This window comes from Micromesistius poutassou (assembly GCF_964030765.1).
Source record: "Micromesistius poutassou genome assembly, chromosome: 8".
NCBI classification, from domain to species: domain Eukaryota; kingdom Metazoa; phylum Chordata; class Actinopteri; order Gadiformes; family Gadidae; genus Micromesistius; species Micromesistius poutassou.
In genome coordinates, this window is record NC_140278.1 from 15,597,205 (window position 1) to 15,614,341 (window position 17,137).

Consider the following 17,137-nt stretch of genomic DNA (forward strand, 5'->3'; position numbering starts at 1 on the left):
AGTAAAATATACCATTATAAGTACAGAATATAACAATTTTATAGCCATAATGTATAGTTGACCCCATTATGACCCCATGAAAGAACTGAACCTTTATAACTGGCAGTATTACAGTACTACTGTAACCAGAAGTATGCTACTTTAGTTCTAATCTGTTACAATTATAAGCATTATAAGGCCAGTTGTTACATAAGTAACAACTTAAGTTAATTGTTGATATGCTTTGATGTTTTATTACTCCACACCATCTCAACTGTACATTTGCACAATTTGTATCTGACACATGTATATTGATTGCTTCATACCTAATCAAAAATATATACACAAAGAGTAAAACAATAATGGTGGACATGAGAGGACATCTTTTTTGAAATACATTGAGAATTTATTCAAACGGTGCAAAAAAGAAATTCAATAATTATTATAACATAAATCCGTTCTTTCTGTCTAGATTGCACAGTCACGCAGCCTTCGATCTCTCCTCATAAAATACATCAAACTTAAAAAAGGGACAACTGAATTTAAAAATAAAAGCATACATTTGGTTAAATGAATTGCCTTTTACGTGCAACTATTTCAGTTCCATGCAACCAAAAGTATCGTGTGAATGTTACAAAATAAATGACACCGATGTACAATATAAAAATATATAATATTAAGTCAGTTGTTAGAAACGAAACAAAAAAAAAGTCGGTGTTTTTATTTTGTCGGTGTTTTTATTTTATCGTTAGCGTCGTCTTTTAGCATTGCACAGATATTGGTCGTTGTAGGAACAAAGAAATGACAATGTCAAGAGAAGCCAAATGCCCGGCTGCCAGACCGTAACCCATGTGAGAAAGAACATTCTAGGTTAGCTCAACTAAACGCGCCACAAATAAAAATAAAAATGAACAAACTTCCTATAAATATATACTTATATTCTCAAATCGTATCTCGTCAGGCCAGTTGGAAGAAACTGTTTTGAAAACCTTGCGAGTGCTCCTCAGTTCTTCTGAGGAGACCCCTAAAGTCTTCATGGGTTTAAACACAGGTTCCTCCCAGAGCTCGGCCCGTCAGCGTCGTAGTGTGGACAACATACATTCTTACTTCTGGGAAACAAAATATCGCTGGGCTTACAAAAATAAAACCTCAGACATATCTATACAACTCCTCCGCTCCTTTTGTCCCTCTTAGATAATAAAAAGAACTCGTTTCTGTCCATTCAGTTCATGATTTGACATTTTCCTTCGTAAAGCTTTCATTTCCTTGCAGATACATTTTGGGGAAGAAGAGCAAAGAACACACAGTTATGCGTTTTCCCGACTGGGAACTGTGGCTGAGGTGAAACAAAAAACTGTTAGCAAATATCTTCGTCCGGCATTATTGCATGAACACACCACAACACACGCATCACTACACACACAAACACACACGCATGTACTGGGGTATAAAACAGTGGTGGAATCGGATTGTGTGATAATACTACATGATAGTATTCCATTTCTCAGAGCCATAATTGAGTCGTTAAAACCAGCGATATTCAAAATATATTTAGCTAATAACCACAAAGTGGGAAGAACGTTCAGTTGTATGTAGGCTAATCTCTGTACTCTAATGCGAATTCGCTGAATACTGGAAAAACAATAGTGCCATCTATTGGGCAAGGCAGTGAATTGCATACTTAATTGTGCTTTGACTTGAACCCAATTTAGCAATTTTAAGGAAAGGTGAAAAAAGCTTTTTGTTAATATCTAAACATTTGTCTTCATGACATGACTTAGTAATATTTTGTTATTGATATACGAAAATGCACAATGCATTAGACACAGACAAGAAGACCCATGGTCGAGGAAGCCTCGTACATCATTACTGAGCAGTAGAATATGGCCTCTTTTCAACGGCATCCAACTAACCAAGCAAGAGACATGGAGGGAGAGAGATGGAGGGAGAGAGACAAAGAGACTGACAGGACAGAGAGCGAGAGAAAGATAGATAGGACTGATGGGAGAGAGAGAGAGAAAGAGAGGACAGAACTGTAACCTTTGTCTTGCGATCCCTCACTAAAAGAGGATGGTTAACAGCCACCAGCACTGCCACGGCAAAAGGCATCTGGCTTTCAATGGCCCCCTGCTCCCCACACCGACTAGTTCTACTATACAAGCAAACTAACAGACAAACAGCCAATCAGAGCAGCCAGGCCAGAGTCTCCACCTCCCTGCTCTTGTGGATGGCAGTATCTAGAGCCTTAAAGTATCTAGGAGAGCTGTGATATAAGCGTCCGGACAACAGTCAGGGCCCTTCAGAACCGAGCGGACAGGACGTGGTCCAAGGCCCAGGGGGAAAGTGCTTGACTTTGTGCAGAAAGAGGTGACTGGTTTTAAGAGGTTCCGATGCTTCGGGCTTAGGGTCTTCCTAAGAGGAATCTGAGATCAGTAGGAGGCTGGATCATTACACACAGACATGGGCAGGGTGGGGATTGGTAGGTTGGAGGGAATGTCCTAACATCCAACACCTTGTGGTGTATCTTAGAACATTTCACCACAATGTTATCATCATAATCGACATGCAATGATGACTGCATGTGCCACTTTGCAATGCTGCATGCAACACTACACTGGGAGATGGATTGGCCAAGGATTGGCCATGGATTGGATAAGACGACATCAAAATGCCTAAACGCTCCAACAAACCGCAGGCTGATAAGATTGCTGACCAGAGATTCAAAGATTCAAATATTGTGCTTCTTGGGACTTGTAACCCTTAAAACGATCCAGAACAAATGCATGAATTGAGACAGTAGCTATTGGACAGCCAGCATGACAGCAGCGATGAGCGGTAGCTCCCAGAACAGCATGCGGCTGCGTTTTGCAGTGTGCAGCGATGCATTCCACTGTACAGGTGGTGAGCAAACTAAATACCACTGTGCTAACCAGGAGAGGGGGAAGCTTTACTGCATACATTTTAAACCGGCTGGGGAACACACATGCAGGCATTGTTAGCCACACTGCACTGAAACACCCCAGCTCCAAACACTACTCCAATGGTTCATAGTCACTGGAAACAAATAAATAAATATATACGGGTCGCGTTTTGAAGGGACGATGTCATGGACAATGTATTGGTGTTTAAACGTGCCAATGCCAGTCTGTTTGCGTTCCCCATAACGTTAGCACCAAAGCAGGCCTGTAGAGTGTCTAGCATTACATGGACTTTCTTGACGCAAATGACAAAAGTTACTCAAGGAAGGGAGGAAATAATGGACTGGTGCAATTTCCATGAAATCCATGGAAACGCATGAACTCTGTAACAGTACTGAAAAACAGTTTTAGATGCATCTTTAAAACCCGATTAGTTCACCAACTCAAATATATCAAATATTATTCTGCCCACTTAAGAAGCAGAGGTGTTCTATCTTGCTCTCTCCCTCATTGTGCTTTCTCTGCTGTGTGTTAGAGATTTAGTATTGTGAGGACCATTTATAGACACCACTAGGGGGAGACAGTGGCATGGTAGCGTCTCACATTTCTCCACCGCGCGCGCGCGCACACACACACACACACACACACACACACACACACACACACACACACACACACACACACACACACACACACACACACACACACACACACACACACACACACACACACACACACACACACACACACACACACACACTAGGGTTGGGCGATCCAATAGAAAGCTTTACAGTTTATAACAATTATGATGCTGTCCATATAAATACTGTCTTAAAATCAGAAATCTTATAAGCGTTTAGTGATTTCACATACTTAAAGATTTCCCTCAACTGCCACAGATCTGGGGTCGTACTTAGTGTCTGCTGCCGTCATTTGAGGCTAGAGAATTTGATCTGATGTCAACCAACCAGTGGGATTTCCTTGAGCACAAGAAACAAGCCTGTGATCGTGAAGGGGCAAAAATAGCAGAGTGAGCTAGTAAAATAAATGAGCATCCCCTGTGAATCAATATGGAGACATTCAGATTAAAATTAAATGAATGGTTGAATTCCCTTAATTCCCTTTCTTCAACACACAAAACAAACTTGCTGGATGCATGTTCCTTGTGATAGAGAATAAAGGCAGAATTAATGATTGACCATTAGCATACATTGAATTCGGTTTGTTGACCTTAAGTCCTCAATTGAATGCCAGATCGAATTACCAGCATTTGCTCCACCTTATGTGCACTGAGCCTGAGCTATATAAATATTGATGAAAGCAAGGTATAAAGTGCTGGCAGATTTCTTTCTGAGGCGCAAATGAGGTTAGTCAAATCATGTCTCGAACTATATTGGCATACATGCAGAATATTGTTTGGGGTGTGATACTGGGAAAAAACAGGAAATACGTAAATTATGCCGTTCTCAAGAAGGCTGGCAACTTGCTGGATGTCCCGAGAAACTACTTGTCAAACTAACCCAGTTTCAGGCAGCCGACAGCGGTATATAATTTAATAATTCCTTTCACCATAAAGGTCTAGCCTAATGTACTAACACAAAGTTGTGGATAGCACGCTTTTGAAGGTTGTAATTAATCACATGTCTATTCCTCAAAAAGGCCTAGTAGAATTATACTGGATAATTTAATTGGTCTATGAATTATCTATGAACCAAAAATGGGGAAAGGAGTGATTTGCAGAGGATTGCTTCGACCCCCTCGCAGAAGAGTGTGGCCTCTCATGGCACATTGGAAACAGAATAAGATGCGCTAAGGCTTAATAATACGAGTTGTTCTTCTTATACCATTGAACCGTAAACCGAAATGTTTTGTTGTTTACAGAAAAGAAAAAATGGAAAAAAATAAATTATTGCCCAACCCTAACACACACACACACACACACACACACACACACACACACACACACACACACACACACACACACACACACACACACACACACACACACACACACACACACACACACACACACACACACACACACACGTAAGTACGGCCGCATAAGAGTCACTGCCAAGCCTAACAGAAGTGCAGTCCGTTGAACCTAGAGTCTGCCACGGCCAGCGATCGCTGGCGGTCCTCCGGGGTGTCTCGTCTGCTAGCTCCCAACAAGAGCAGACCCAGACCCGGAAGGGGGTGGGGGCAGAGCTGCTAGGGCCGCTCTCCCGCGCCACCCACCCCTCCAAACACCACCTCTTTCTGTGGAAAATCTGAAGGCCACTTCGTGGACGAAGATTGGTTTAGAAGCGGTGGATGGCCGGCTCCGTCTCCCTCCTCTTCAGCTCCTCGCGGTAGCAGCAGGAGCAGTAGTTCCCCGTCTCCGGGTGGCCGTAGTAGGGGCAGTCCTGTGTCCGGCAGGTGCTGGACAGGGAGGACAGGGCACCGGCGCTGCCCAAGGAGTAGTGTCTCACTGGGGGCAGCCCGCCACGAGAGTCCAGGCTGGGACGCAGGTCCCGGAAGCCGTTGCTGTAGCCGCCGCTGCCACCACCAGGGGGCTCGGACAGCGGGTAGTCGGGAAGGTGGTGCTCCAGAGGGAAGGTGGGGGTGTAGGAGCTGGGGATGAGGCGGGACGGGCTGAGGGAGGCGGGGCCTTGCGGGGGGATGTAGTGGAGCTGGGGCGGGGGCTGTGCGGTGGGACAGTGGCGGGGGAGGGTGGCGTAAGAGGGCAGGCCCGGGTAGGAGGAGGCGGGTGAACCCCCGGCCAGCTGGCGGCGTGTGTCCAGGTAAGCGTGGGGGTGGAGGCTCTGTGCCGGGGGGGGCAGCGAGGCAGGGGGGAGGGAGGCGGGGGCCTGCTGGATGAGGCAGGCCCGGGGGATGGGCACCACACCAGAGTACATGGTGGGGCTGAGGGGCGACGGCTTCAGATGGCTGTAGGACAGCACCAAGCCCTCCGCTGGCTGCTGCTGATCCTCCTTGGGCTCGTACGGCCGGTAGCCCGCCTCCCCGCCTGGTTCCTTCTTGGCCAGCGGCGAGCCGTTGGCCCCGCCTTTCCGGTCCCCATCCTCCTGCTCGGCCCGGAAGCGGTCCTGGGCGTCGGCCAGGTAGCGCTGGATCATCTCCTCCTGGAAGGGGTGGCGGTTGCTGGTGGTGAGGAGGCCGGCGAAGATGAACTTCCGCTCGCCCTGCATGGCGGCGCGCAGGATGCCCAGGCTCACCTTGACGTCGGCGCTGTACTTGTAGGGGTCCGACTCGGTGCTGCTGCCGCTGCTGCTGGTGCTGCTGCCTGTCCCCGCCAGGCGCTCGCTGCCCGACGACGGCGAGCCCTTCCCGGAGTCCTCCGAGACGTGGGCCGAGGGAGAGCTCTCCTTGCTGCCCTTCCTCCCCTTCAGGGACCCCTTCTTCTTCTCCCCGCCCTCCTGCTTGGCCCCGCCCCCGGCGGCGCTCTTCCCCGCCATCAGCCCGCCCACGTTCTTCTTCAGCTTGCTGCCCAGGCTCTTGCCGAAGCTGCCCAGCTTGTTGGCCACTGAGTCGGCCCGCTTCTTGTCCTTGTCCTTCTTACTTTTGTCCTTGTCCTTGTCCTTGGCGGTGCCGGCGGCCGAGCCGTTGCTGGACGAGCTGGACGAGGACGTCGAGTGGTTCTTGGAGGAAGTCCCGCCGCCCCCGTTGACAGTCGCCACGCCGACGCTCTCCCCGTTGCCGTTGGAGCTGCTGCTGACCGACTCCTTGTCCGATTCCCCGGAGTCAGGCGGCGTGCGAGCGTCTTCCCCCGCCGAGGCCGTGGGGGACTCGGGCTGGGCCAGGGGTGCCTGCTGGGGGAGGGGGACGACACATAGAGAGCAGAGTGGTCAGCCCACAGCACCAGGCTGCTGGAGACCCCTACCCCTGGGTATCCTGACCTGGGACTGGGACTTCATTGTGTGGTGCAGTATAGTATACTTTTGCTTTGCGGAGGCTTTTATCCTATGCGACTTCAATCAGTGATGTCCTAAACAGGTCCAACATGAGCAGATAGGGCTTATTTGGGCTTCTTGCTCATGGATCCCTAAAAGTTAGGCTGAAGACCCTGATCGAACCCTAGAACCCTTTGGGAACACCCTAGACACTAGAGTAGACTATCTGATATAATAACACGTAATGGATAAGGATACCTCTTTTGTGTTCCTTTTTAAGGTTAAGGGGAGTTTCTTCCTTGCCCATTTAAGGACTTCTGAGTTAGGGGCCTTATCTGATGTGGGCTGTGATGAATGCAACACTGTATCTCCTAGCAAAGTGACTGGAACTAGCATACAGAGAGGAATCTGGTGTTAGGGGGGAGGAAACAAAGGCGCAAAAAAGTGAAACGTTGTTGAATCCTAATTAGTGATCAAAAAGCGGTGAGTCATTAAAATGCTTCAGTTTGAGGGGTACAAGACAGTCATGTTGGGGAGCAGGTGGCGGAGGACGAGCACAGAAATATTATATCATGACTTGATATCAATCACCCACACATCTTAACACCTAACTCAGAATGCCACTAAATGAGCAGGAGCGTAATGTCCTCCGTGGTGATGACTCATAACCGTACTTAAGTGATTTAAGGAACGTCTGTCAGTTCTGCTCCGATATGGAGAAACCTGAGCGTAGCGAGACTGTTAAACAGCTTTACTGTAGGTGGATGAAAAATGTCTAAACAAGTGTTTTTTTAAATAGAGGTTTAGCTTATGGGTCATAAGTGGGTCGCAGCCAGTGGACCTCGGGATGGCCACAATAAAGCCTTTAACAAAATGTAAAAAAGCCATTTGACCGTTGGTTGGTTCTGGGCTGAACATAGGTATGCTGTATTGACAAGCAAAATACAGTAGAGGAATCTTAAATACCTCACTTGCCAGAATGTGTGAGGACATAAAGATTATTTGACTGCCCAAAACGGGACTGGAACAAAGTATCTCCACCAAAGTTGTGTCATTGGCCACCACAGTATGAAAATTGTTTGGGAAGCCCTGTCCTAAATGACTAAAAACTTTAAAGAACTGATCTGTATTATATACATTCAGCCCAGGAGACTGTAGACTGAAACATTGACCTGATAACAGGTGAGACGGGGCACACAGACCCAAACAATTAGCTCCTGTACTCAGGAAAGGTTCAAGAGGGACAAAGGGAGTGTAGTATTTGTAGTGCATTAAATGTAAGTTTGCCGACATTTCAACTACATATTGTTCTCTACAGGTTGAGACACAGGCTCCGATTGGTAGCTTGTTTCCGCCGTGTTGAGACAAAGGCTCTGATTTGCTTTATGTGACTCCATCTTTACCTCACAGGGCAGTGGCAGCCACGTGACGGTCATGTAGCTGTGCAACATCTGGAGCTTGGCCTCCAGCGAGAGAGCCACCCTGAGTGACAGAGAGAGAGACAGATATCACTATTGGCAATACTGCAAAATGAGAAAGACGGAATACTAGAAAAACAAAGCTTTTTGAGAATAACTTTTTTTTTAAATACAATTATAATTTTACTTTCACATTTTGCAATTTGCCCACATAATTATTTATATTCAGCTGATAATGGCGCTGCTCATATCCATTCATGGAAGGCACTGAGTGCATCTTAATGCCAATAGAGGTGAGAGCTAATCGGGTTGATCCCCGATTAGAGAGAGAGAGAGAGAGAGAGAGAGAGAGAGAGAGAGAGAGAGAGAGAGAGAGAGAGAGAGAGAGAGAGAGAGAGAGAGAGAGAGAGAGAGAGAGAGAGAGAGAGGTGTGTGTGTGTGTGTGTGTGTGTGTGTGTGTGTGTGTGTGTGTGTGTGTGTGTGTGTGTGTGTGTGTGTGTGTGTGTGTGTGTGTGTGTGTGTGTGTACTATTCTTTAAATCTGTATTTCTTGTTGCTACAGCACAGGTTTATTTTGGTCCTTTTAAAGCCTGTGCTCTGAGCGTCACGAGCCGGTTATTTTGATAACATGAGTAACCATAAGAAGCGCTGACTCACCACTACCCAGTCACTCCATCAGTTTCAACATTTTAAGAACCACTTGTCTTTTCTCGCCGGAAAAAACATGCAATGACCAAACGTGTCTGTGTGTGTGAACCAGTTATTAACATTCGATAAAGTACCGTCATACATCTCATCAACAAAAACATACCTGTTAAGTTAAGCTTTATCCTAATCAAGTGGTATCATCTTTCCTCCTCAAATGCATCTCTGATGATTTAGATTGTATTTTTTAAGTGTTTTTTTATCGACTCGTATTCTTGTAGACTTTATTTCCCTTGTTTAGCACATTGTGTTGTGGTTCTGCAGGAAACGCAGATCAATTTCCCTGTGGTCCCTAAGGCACAGTGGGGGGTACCTGGCCAGCATGACGTTGTCCGTGTCATCCTTGCCCCACTCCCACGCCTTCCCGGGGTCCACAGCAAAGTGCACAGGCAGCATCTTGTGCTCCGAGTCCGTCAGAGGGATAACTACTGCAGGGCCAACAGAGGAGGAACGAGCTGTCAGTGTTCAGTTTAAAAATATCATAGGTCTACTTCAAAGTAAAAGCCCCTCCTCCCACCCCAAAACCCAGTGCACTGCAGTAAAACATGGCACCACTTTTATTTTCTGAAATGTATTGCAGTGAAAATAGGGTTTTATTCATTCCAACTGCGTACAAGCAAACACTCCAAAAACCACAATCCCCATTGAAACAACATTAGCTGTTCATAGATCAACAGAACAAACTCAGTTCCCTCACGTAAACAATAGCGTTATAACAATCAGAATCTTATACAGATCTATTTTCGTCTTATTGACACATTAAAGACTGCGAGAGCGAGAGAGTGATGGAAATGAACAATCCTTGAACACAAAGACTCCCCACAAAGCTGCCAAGCACTGAACTCAAGAGGAAACAGTGGACGTGATGCAGCAGCCAGTGTGTACAGCTGTGTGCATTACATCACTGTGCTCACACAGTTTCAGCACAAACACAGCAGCAGCCCGTTATGGAAATGATGACACCGAACAATAGCTGTAAGCCTGGGGCTGAATTGTACAAATGATCTTCATCACCAAGCGTGAATAAGAATAAAGTAAAAGCTGAGTATCTAAACAAAAAATAACTCTACTGAATGATCAAGAGCTTGTTTGAGCATTGATAATGATCTATTGATTATTCAGTCTGGAGAGAGAGCTCTTCAGTGTGTTTCTTGGTGTTGTAGGACAGGAAGTTTGAGTGAATCCTGGTAAATCATCTCAACTCACATACTGTTCAAATATGGATAAGAAAGGTTGGTGACTTGAAAGACCTAGTGCCTGAAGAGTTTGTTAACATGCAGTACAACACAGCTATTGAGCAGCCTAGAATCTAGCTGCTTACATCGTCATGACAACGGTAACATTATTTCACACACATACTTTGTCATGTCCGATCGCATGGCGGCTAAGTTATGCTAAGGTATGCCATTGAAGCAGTGAGAATTGTGCAGGAACTTGTTATTATCTAGTGTTTTGAGTAACACCCATATCGAGTGCGTTTATTGAGCAAACACACTGTCTTTACGACACAGTTCAAAGGAATACATGGGTTTTATTCTCCCCACTAGCAGCACTGTTGCCTCCAGGGTTATTAAACAGCATGAATCATTCTGCTTGAGGCTTATTAAGCCCCATCTTGATATACACACATCGTTCTACTCCTCCTTCCTGGGGATATCGGGACGTATGAGCGAAGGCGCACCTTTACCCTGCTCTTTGGAGCCGTCCTTCTGCTCCATGGACACCAGGGCTGAGAAGTGGGCCTGGTCGTAGGCCAGCACCAGCGGGGATCGGTGACACTTTGCGGCTGGCACCTCCAGCGGCAGGTAGATTCCTCCGAACGGGATGGGGGCGAACGCTGGGGAGGGAGATTCACCAAACACTCCAGGTCAAACCTCACCGGAGAGCAGGTTTACTGTATTAGATATTGTTTCTGAGTGGCCCAAACAGAATATGTTTTGAGGGGAAGCCTGAAGTCTGTGGTTTTGAGCTAAGAGCCAAAGTACTAGCCAAGAGCCAAGAACTAGCTAAGAACTAGCTATGGGCTTAGTCGTGGCTACTATCTCTTCATCTAATTTGGCAGTGTAGCATTTGTGACTCCAGACACACGGAAGCCAACTAGTCACGTTGCCTAGCTTTCAGCAGAAAGAATAATACATCAAGCGAACAGACTAATGGAATTGACGTGAAAGCAGCGGTCATCGGGCCATTACGGTGAGACATATTGCAGTCACACCTGGCATAAAAACACCAGTCTGCTCCCATCAGATCGCCCTTCCCCTGGTGTACGTGGAAATCACCAAGAACACCACATGGCCCCTTCTGTGTGTGTGTGTGTGTGTGTGTGTGTGTGTGTGTGTGTGTGTGTGTGTGTGTGTGTGTGTGTGTGTGTGTGTGTGTGTGTGTGTGTGTGTGTGTGTGTGTGTGTCCTACCCTCTCCCCCAGAGTCCCGGAGCATGGTGTCGGCCACCACCACGATGGGTCTCTTGAGGACGTGGGCCAGGGCGAACACGTGGAACTCCTCCAAGCTCTCGTACACTGGCTCCTCGGCAGACTCCGTCCTGAACAGCATCAACACACCAAACAACATCAACACAACTTGAACACAACAACAACCACCACCACAGCAGCATTAACATCAATAACAATAACATCCACACAACAACAACAGCAGCATAAACACACCAATTACACAACAATAACAATAGCATCAGCAGCATAAACACAAGCATAAACACAACAACAACATCAACTTCCACCCATCGATATCCTGCTGAAACACCTTGTCTTTGCTGTGTATATGAAGGGTGGAGGCTGCATCCTGGTCTCATGGAGGTTTTGGTTATAGTCTGTGTTTATTCAGGCGCAAGATAGGTCAGGCCAGACTAGATCAAATAGAATCAGTACTTTGGGTTTATTTCAGCGAGACTGAGTCAGGCCAGACTAAACCCGACCAGACCAGAGCAGACCATACTGGGACTAGGACCGGGAGTGGGAGGCAGCCATTACCCGTTGGTGCCGTTGGTGCTGTAGTGTATCCTGGGCTCGCTGGACGCCAGCTTCAATAACTCGTTCCACTCCTTCTGCCACTCCTCCTCTGTGTACACCAGGCCAGACTGAGGGACACACACACAGGATGTGAAACAGGCCGGCACACATACAGCAACAAACACACTAACAGACAGATAGACAGACATGCAGACAGATAGGAAAGGATACAGACATGCAGGAAGACACAGAGCCTATATAATGCCACATGGCACATTGAATTTCCTCCAGTCAATCAGATGGATGTTTGCTGAGATGGATCTATCCAGGAGGTTGGTGTTGGTGTAAAGCCATCTGCATGTAATCCTTCTGAGAAACTTGTAGCGGGCTACAAACTTAGCCTTAGGGTGTTTTCCTCAAAACTGGCCTAGGCCACCTCCACACAGTTCAGCAGGTAAAATAGATCCCAGGTCTATGAACCTCACACCCAATACTCGGCTATTCTTGGGCCCATTGTTGTGCTGCAAACACTATACTACTGTTGGTTCTTCCAGATTTCCTGCCCTGCCCCGAGTATCTGGTCGTATTTGATGCCGACATCTATCGTGCATGCATATCTGTTTCAATATGATTCCTGCAGCGGTGTGGCACCCACATATGGCTTAAGTTTGCCTCCTACTAATATCTGGGAAGTCTCAAATCTTGTTTGTGCAGTACCAGCCCCCTAAACTTCACACTTGTCTATAAAGTTTGTTTGCTTTGATTGTCAGAAGCCCTCACTTGCGGTGAGTTGTTGACACAAATGTATGCATTTCCATTGTCGGCCCTGCGTGCGAGGTGTACTTGAGTGAGACCACTCGTCCTTAATGTGCGTGAGAGGATAATTGCGATCCGTTCACGCCAGTTAAGAGCTTTCAGCTGACTGCACGCCCATTTACTCCCCGCTGTCAAGCTGTGACGATGACGTGTGGTGATGAAGATGATGATGATGATGATGAAGGACAGCGAGTGCACGTAATGTTTGGAAAGGAGTGTCTGACCTCTTTGTTCTGCTGCGTCTGCTGCCACCTCCAGCGGCGGCGGAGTGCCTCCCGCTCCAGCCCGTGGTCCATCAGCGTGTACAGGGACTTCCGTAGCATCAGGTCCCGGTCGTGGAAGCCCCACATCCCTGCAAACCAGACAAAGGCAGCACATTGGTTCGGGCTGGTTCCCACCTCGGAGTAGTCTCCTTCGGGCCGTCTCTCTACTGAGTCCCTAAGTATTCCGATATGGACGCAAATATTACAACTTATGTGAATTTGGCTTACGAAAATTCCATTCACTCGCGTTGAGCCTACAAAGATGTACCAGTTTTGTACCCATTTTTCATTTTGGGTGTAAGTGGATATTAGGACAAATATGCAAAATAGGCCAAATATTGCTTTAACACTGCTAAATGTCGTCTAGTATCATTCTATTCATCTGAAGGACAGAGGGCCGATGGCAGCTCGAGGCCGGAGCATCAGAAGCAGACAGTCTGGTTCTACTTATCCCGCCACACACATCTGTCTGCTGGCTAACTGCACTGGGCAACAGGTCCGCCTCACAGATGCTTCATAAAGCCACATCACCAGCTGTGTTCCATACACATGTGGCGCTCCGATTACACCCGTTGATAGCGCAGAGGCCTCTCCATGATCACATGGACTGTGCTTCTGGGGCTGTTCAGCCCAACGCTGACGGCCTCTTTTTGAAAACATCAGGATGGAGATACATGGTACGTGAAGTATATTATAGCTGGAGTGAGTGAGGGGTCTTGGAACCCTGCCTGGCCATCACTTACAGCCCAATTAATTTCCCGTGCTACAGCTCTTCAGCGGGCAACGCGGAGGCCCGTGTAATACGCACCGTTAATGCCGTGAGCTGCAATTAGCCGTTGAACTAACAATAGTGCTCCCATAATGAATGTTAATGGAGTGTGAACGTCTGCTGTAGTGGTGTGCCTGTGTGTGTGCCAGTGTGTGTGTGTGCCAGTGTGTGTGTGTGTGTGTGTGTGTGTGTGTGTGTGTGTGTGTGTGTGTGTGTGTGTGTGTGTGTGTGTGTGTGTGTGCTTTGTCTGGGACATTTGGGGTACCCACCCAGCGAGGCAGCGTGTAGCAGGCAATTCCCATCCCCGCTGGTTGCCAACGGTAACAGACTCTGGCAGTTTGGGCCCACCCTTGTCCACCAATTGAGACGACCTGGGGAGAAGGAGGGAGGTGGGGAGGAGGAGAAGCAGGAAGTGTTTGGTGTGCGGCTGTTTGGAGTACAAACACAAGCACAAGTGGCTGGGCCCGAGCACCAGCCTGCCCGGCGGTGAACTATGCGCTGTGGAAAACACAGGGCAACCAGCCCGACTGACAGCCTCCACCACCACGAATTACAGCACCTTTCCACATAATTTGAAGCCATTGTAGCGTGGGAGTGGCATGACAACTTTCTTATTATTCACTCACTTATGGGTTCAAAAACAGTTCAATCCGCCTATCCCCCAGTCTCACAGACATATGATCGACATGTTCCAATATGTTGATGTCTCAGGTATCGGTTACGCTTTAGGGGATCCAATCACGGCAGGCACATTAACAGTCAGGTGTGGACACTCCCAGGTCGGGTCTTGCCTCTTATCTGTTGTGCCAGAGCCCATCCCGGGGTGGTCGGGCTCATACTGTGATCGGATCTTAAGAGTATTGTGGCGGTCACCATCAGGGATGGGTGTGAACAGATAACTGGCTACTTTTTAAATTAAAACCACATCCCATGTCCTGAATTCAGTCACATGGCTCCCAGGAGGCATGAGATGCAACCATGAAAATTAAACGTGACAAATTACAAACTGCTCTTGAGAAAGTACCGCATGATTAGATCGACCGGTTCCGCATAATAGTACAGTAAGTTTCATAATCAAAATGAATAGGTTAGAACATTCGCCAAGAAGCACATAGATAACAGAAGCAAAAGGTCATATCTGTGATCTGACTACAAAACATAAAAAAAGATTCCAGGTGAAATGTGGTTGATGTCTCAAATGTTAGGTCTGACTCCGCTGTGAGTACGCTGTGTGTGCTGTGTTCCGATCCGGCGGCGCTGATTACAAATAATCAAATTGAAATGACAAGTTGTAATCTAGGCATTGAGTTTGTTATGGAATCATCATAACGTTGTTTATGTGCGTGCAGCTTCGTCTGTAAACCTCCTTCTGCTCGAGGATCAGTGCCTCGTCCACTCCGGAACCCGCCCACCCAGGTAGGGGGTTAGGCCCCGCCCACTCACCAGCATGCTCCAGCGCCACCATCATGGACTGCTCTATGAGGTCCCTCTCGATGAAGCCCCGGAAGTCGTCGCGGTACACGGTGAGGTCGGGCAGCTGGAAGGTGCACAGCGGCATGTCCAGCAGGTCGCAGGCGGTGGCGCCCGTGCTGGACACGTGCGAGCGTGCCAGCGACACGATGGTGGAGCTGGCGTGAGAGATGCCGCGCGATAGGCGCTTCTCCGTTGCTGCTGCAGGGGCGGGACAAGGTGGCCGCAGTGAGCTTGGAGGAGCTGTCATTTGTTAGTCAAAACAAAATGACTGTTAAGTGGTTGTCCTTGGTGTTGAAAAGCTTTTACTAAACACTAAAATAAGTTGTGAAATGGGGCCTGTTACGTGCAGACTAGACTGTAGCCCTGGTTCACTACGACATGGCACGTAATCCTTTGGACACACATTTATCATTTTATTTACCTAGTCTAAATAAAGCCTAAATAAAGATTTCAGATAGCACCATAAACACAGTATAAAGCAGGTCATAACCAGGCCTTCCTGGGCTTGTTCCATCCCTCCCAGCGCTTCATCCTCATGTATACGTTACCGCCAGTCAAACTAAACATGACTTAAGCAGTGGGAATGTCACAGGAATGGATTCTTTTGACAAGTAAATGTCAGTATGACTTAAATACAGGCTTTTTCCCTTCACACCGCACATGCTTAGCACCAGCATTCATAATTTCCTTGGCAACGGCACCGCCTCCCACTTGCTTCTAGAAGTGTTGCTATTCCTAACTTGTTTATGAACCACACACACAACAGGACGGCGGCGGGGGGGGGGGGGGGGGGCGGGGCTTCACCTTGCACAACTTCCTCCTGCCGCTGCAGCAGAGGCCGCCCCACGCGGGCCATGTCCTTCTCCGCCGGGGGCGGGTACTTCCTGTCCTCACCGAAGGAGTACGGCAGGTTGCCGGCGTGCACCTGTCTCAGCTGCTCGAAGTCGCTGAGGGCGGCCGTGATGTCCCAGTTCTTACCTGTGGGGGGGTGGGGGGGGGGCGTCCGGGAGACAGCAGGGGTTAGGTTAAGACAGGTGAACGGCTGACGCCACTACGTTGAGTGCGAGTTACGGCGCGTCACGACGCGGCCACTGCACACCGGCTCGGTGTGTGGATGATGTAAAGGCCACCAGCGCATTCCGCTGCGTGGGTGAACATCAGGATGGGGAGCAGGCTCCTGCGTGCTGCCGAGGCGGCGCAGTACGTTACAGTTCCCTCCTGGAGCCATATGGAGCTTATGCTGTTGCTAGGTAACAAGAGAGCGGAGTATTTGGTGTGTGTGTGTGTGTGTGTGTGTGTGTGTGTGTGTGTGTGTGTGTGTGTGTGTGTGTGTGTGTGTTGTATACCGTCTGTTAGTGTATCATTTACTTACCAGCAGCCTTGAGCCAAAGGGGGTAAACTACCATTTAGCTGGATGCCCCCCCCCCCACACCAAGACACCCACACACTTGAACTGACTTCCAAGAAACTAGCGTGTCTCAGAAGCCTTTTTTAATTAGAACTATTTATATACCATTATTATATAAGTGAGGTTTATTTTGTATGTGACCACCTTTTAACACAGGTAAAATACTATTGCATAAAGAAACACAATCCTGTAAATAATGCATAGTGTCACAATTTCCCATCATGCCTTGCGTGGGTACGTACCCTCCAGAAGATCCCTTGCCAGTCCCGGTTCGGCTCCAGTTGAACGCACAAATTCGGACAGGACTGTGTCCATATCCACGGTCATGTGATCATGAAGTGACAGGGCGATGGGGGAGCATCGGAGCGGAGGAAACTAAACCCAACTAGACAGACTAACTGTTCACTGATAACAGTCCTGGCCACAGCAGCCAGGAAGGTGGAGGAGGAGGTGGAGGGGGAGGAGGAGGAGGAGGAGGAGGAGGAGCCGCTCTCTACTCCACACTACGCTGCCAGTCACACCTGGAAAAGAG

At 48.0% G+C, this 17,137-nt stretch overlaps 1 protein-coding gene across 4 annotated transcripts in view; it reads right to left on the reverse strand.

Annotated features, from left to right (window-relative positions):
• Nucleotides 1-405: 405 nt before the first annotated feature.
• Nucleotides 406-17,137, reverse strand: part of otud7b (OTU deubiquitinase 7B) — a 30,843-nt gene continuing 14,111 nt past the window's right edge. The window contains exons 2-12 of one of the 4 annotated variants that reach the window (XM_084471252.1): nucleotides 16,848-17,126; nucleotides 16,002-16,175; nucleotides 15,168-15,395; nucleotides 13,994-14,095; nucleotides 12,917-13,044; nucleotides 11,898-12,004; nucleotides 11,322-11,449; nucleotides 10,597-10,746; nucleotides 9,223-9,337; nucleotides 8,191-8,269; nucleotides 406-6,706 (exon numbers count right to left, since the gene is read on the reverse strand). In XM_084471252.1, the coding sequence (XP_084327378.1) occupies nucleotides 5,198-6,706; nucleotides 8,191-8,269; nucleotides 9,223-9,337; nucleotides 10,597-10,746; nucleotides 11,322-11,449; nucleotides 11,898-12,004; nucleotides 12,917-13,044; nucleotides 13,994-14,095; nucleotides 15,168-15,395; nucleotides 16,002-16,175; nucleotides 16,848-16,932 (2,805 nt within the window). In that variant the 5' untranslated portion in view covers nucleotides 16,933-17,126 and the 3' untranslated portion in view covers nucleotides 406-5,197. Of the gene's footprint in view, nucleotides 6,707-8,190; nucleotides 8,270-9,222; nucleotides 9,338-10,590; nucleotides 10,747-11,321; nucleotides 11,450-11,897; nucleotides 12,005-12,916; nucleotides 13,045-13,993; nucleotides 14,096-15,167; nucleotides 15,438-16,001; nucleotides 16,176-16,847; nucleotides 17,127-17,137 lie in introns of all 4 variants that reach the window. The other 3 variants (XM_084471251.1, XM_084471250.1, XM_084471249.1) reach the window with 3 other exon arrangements.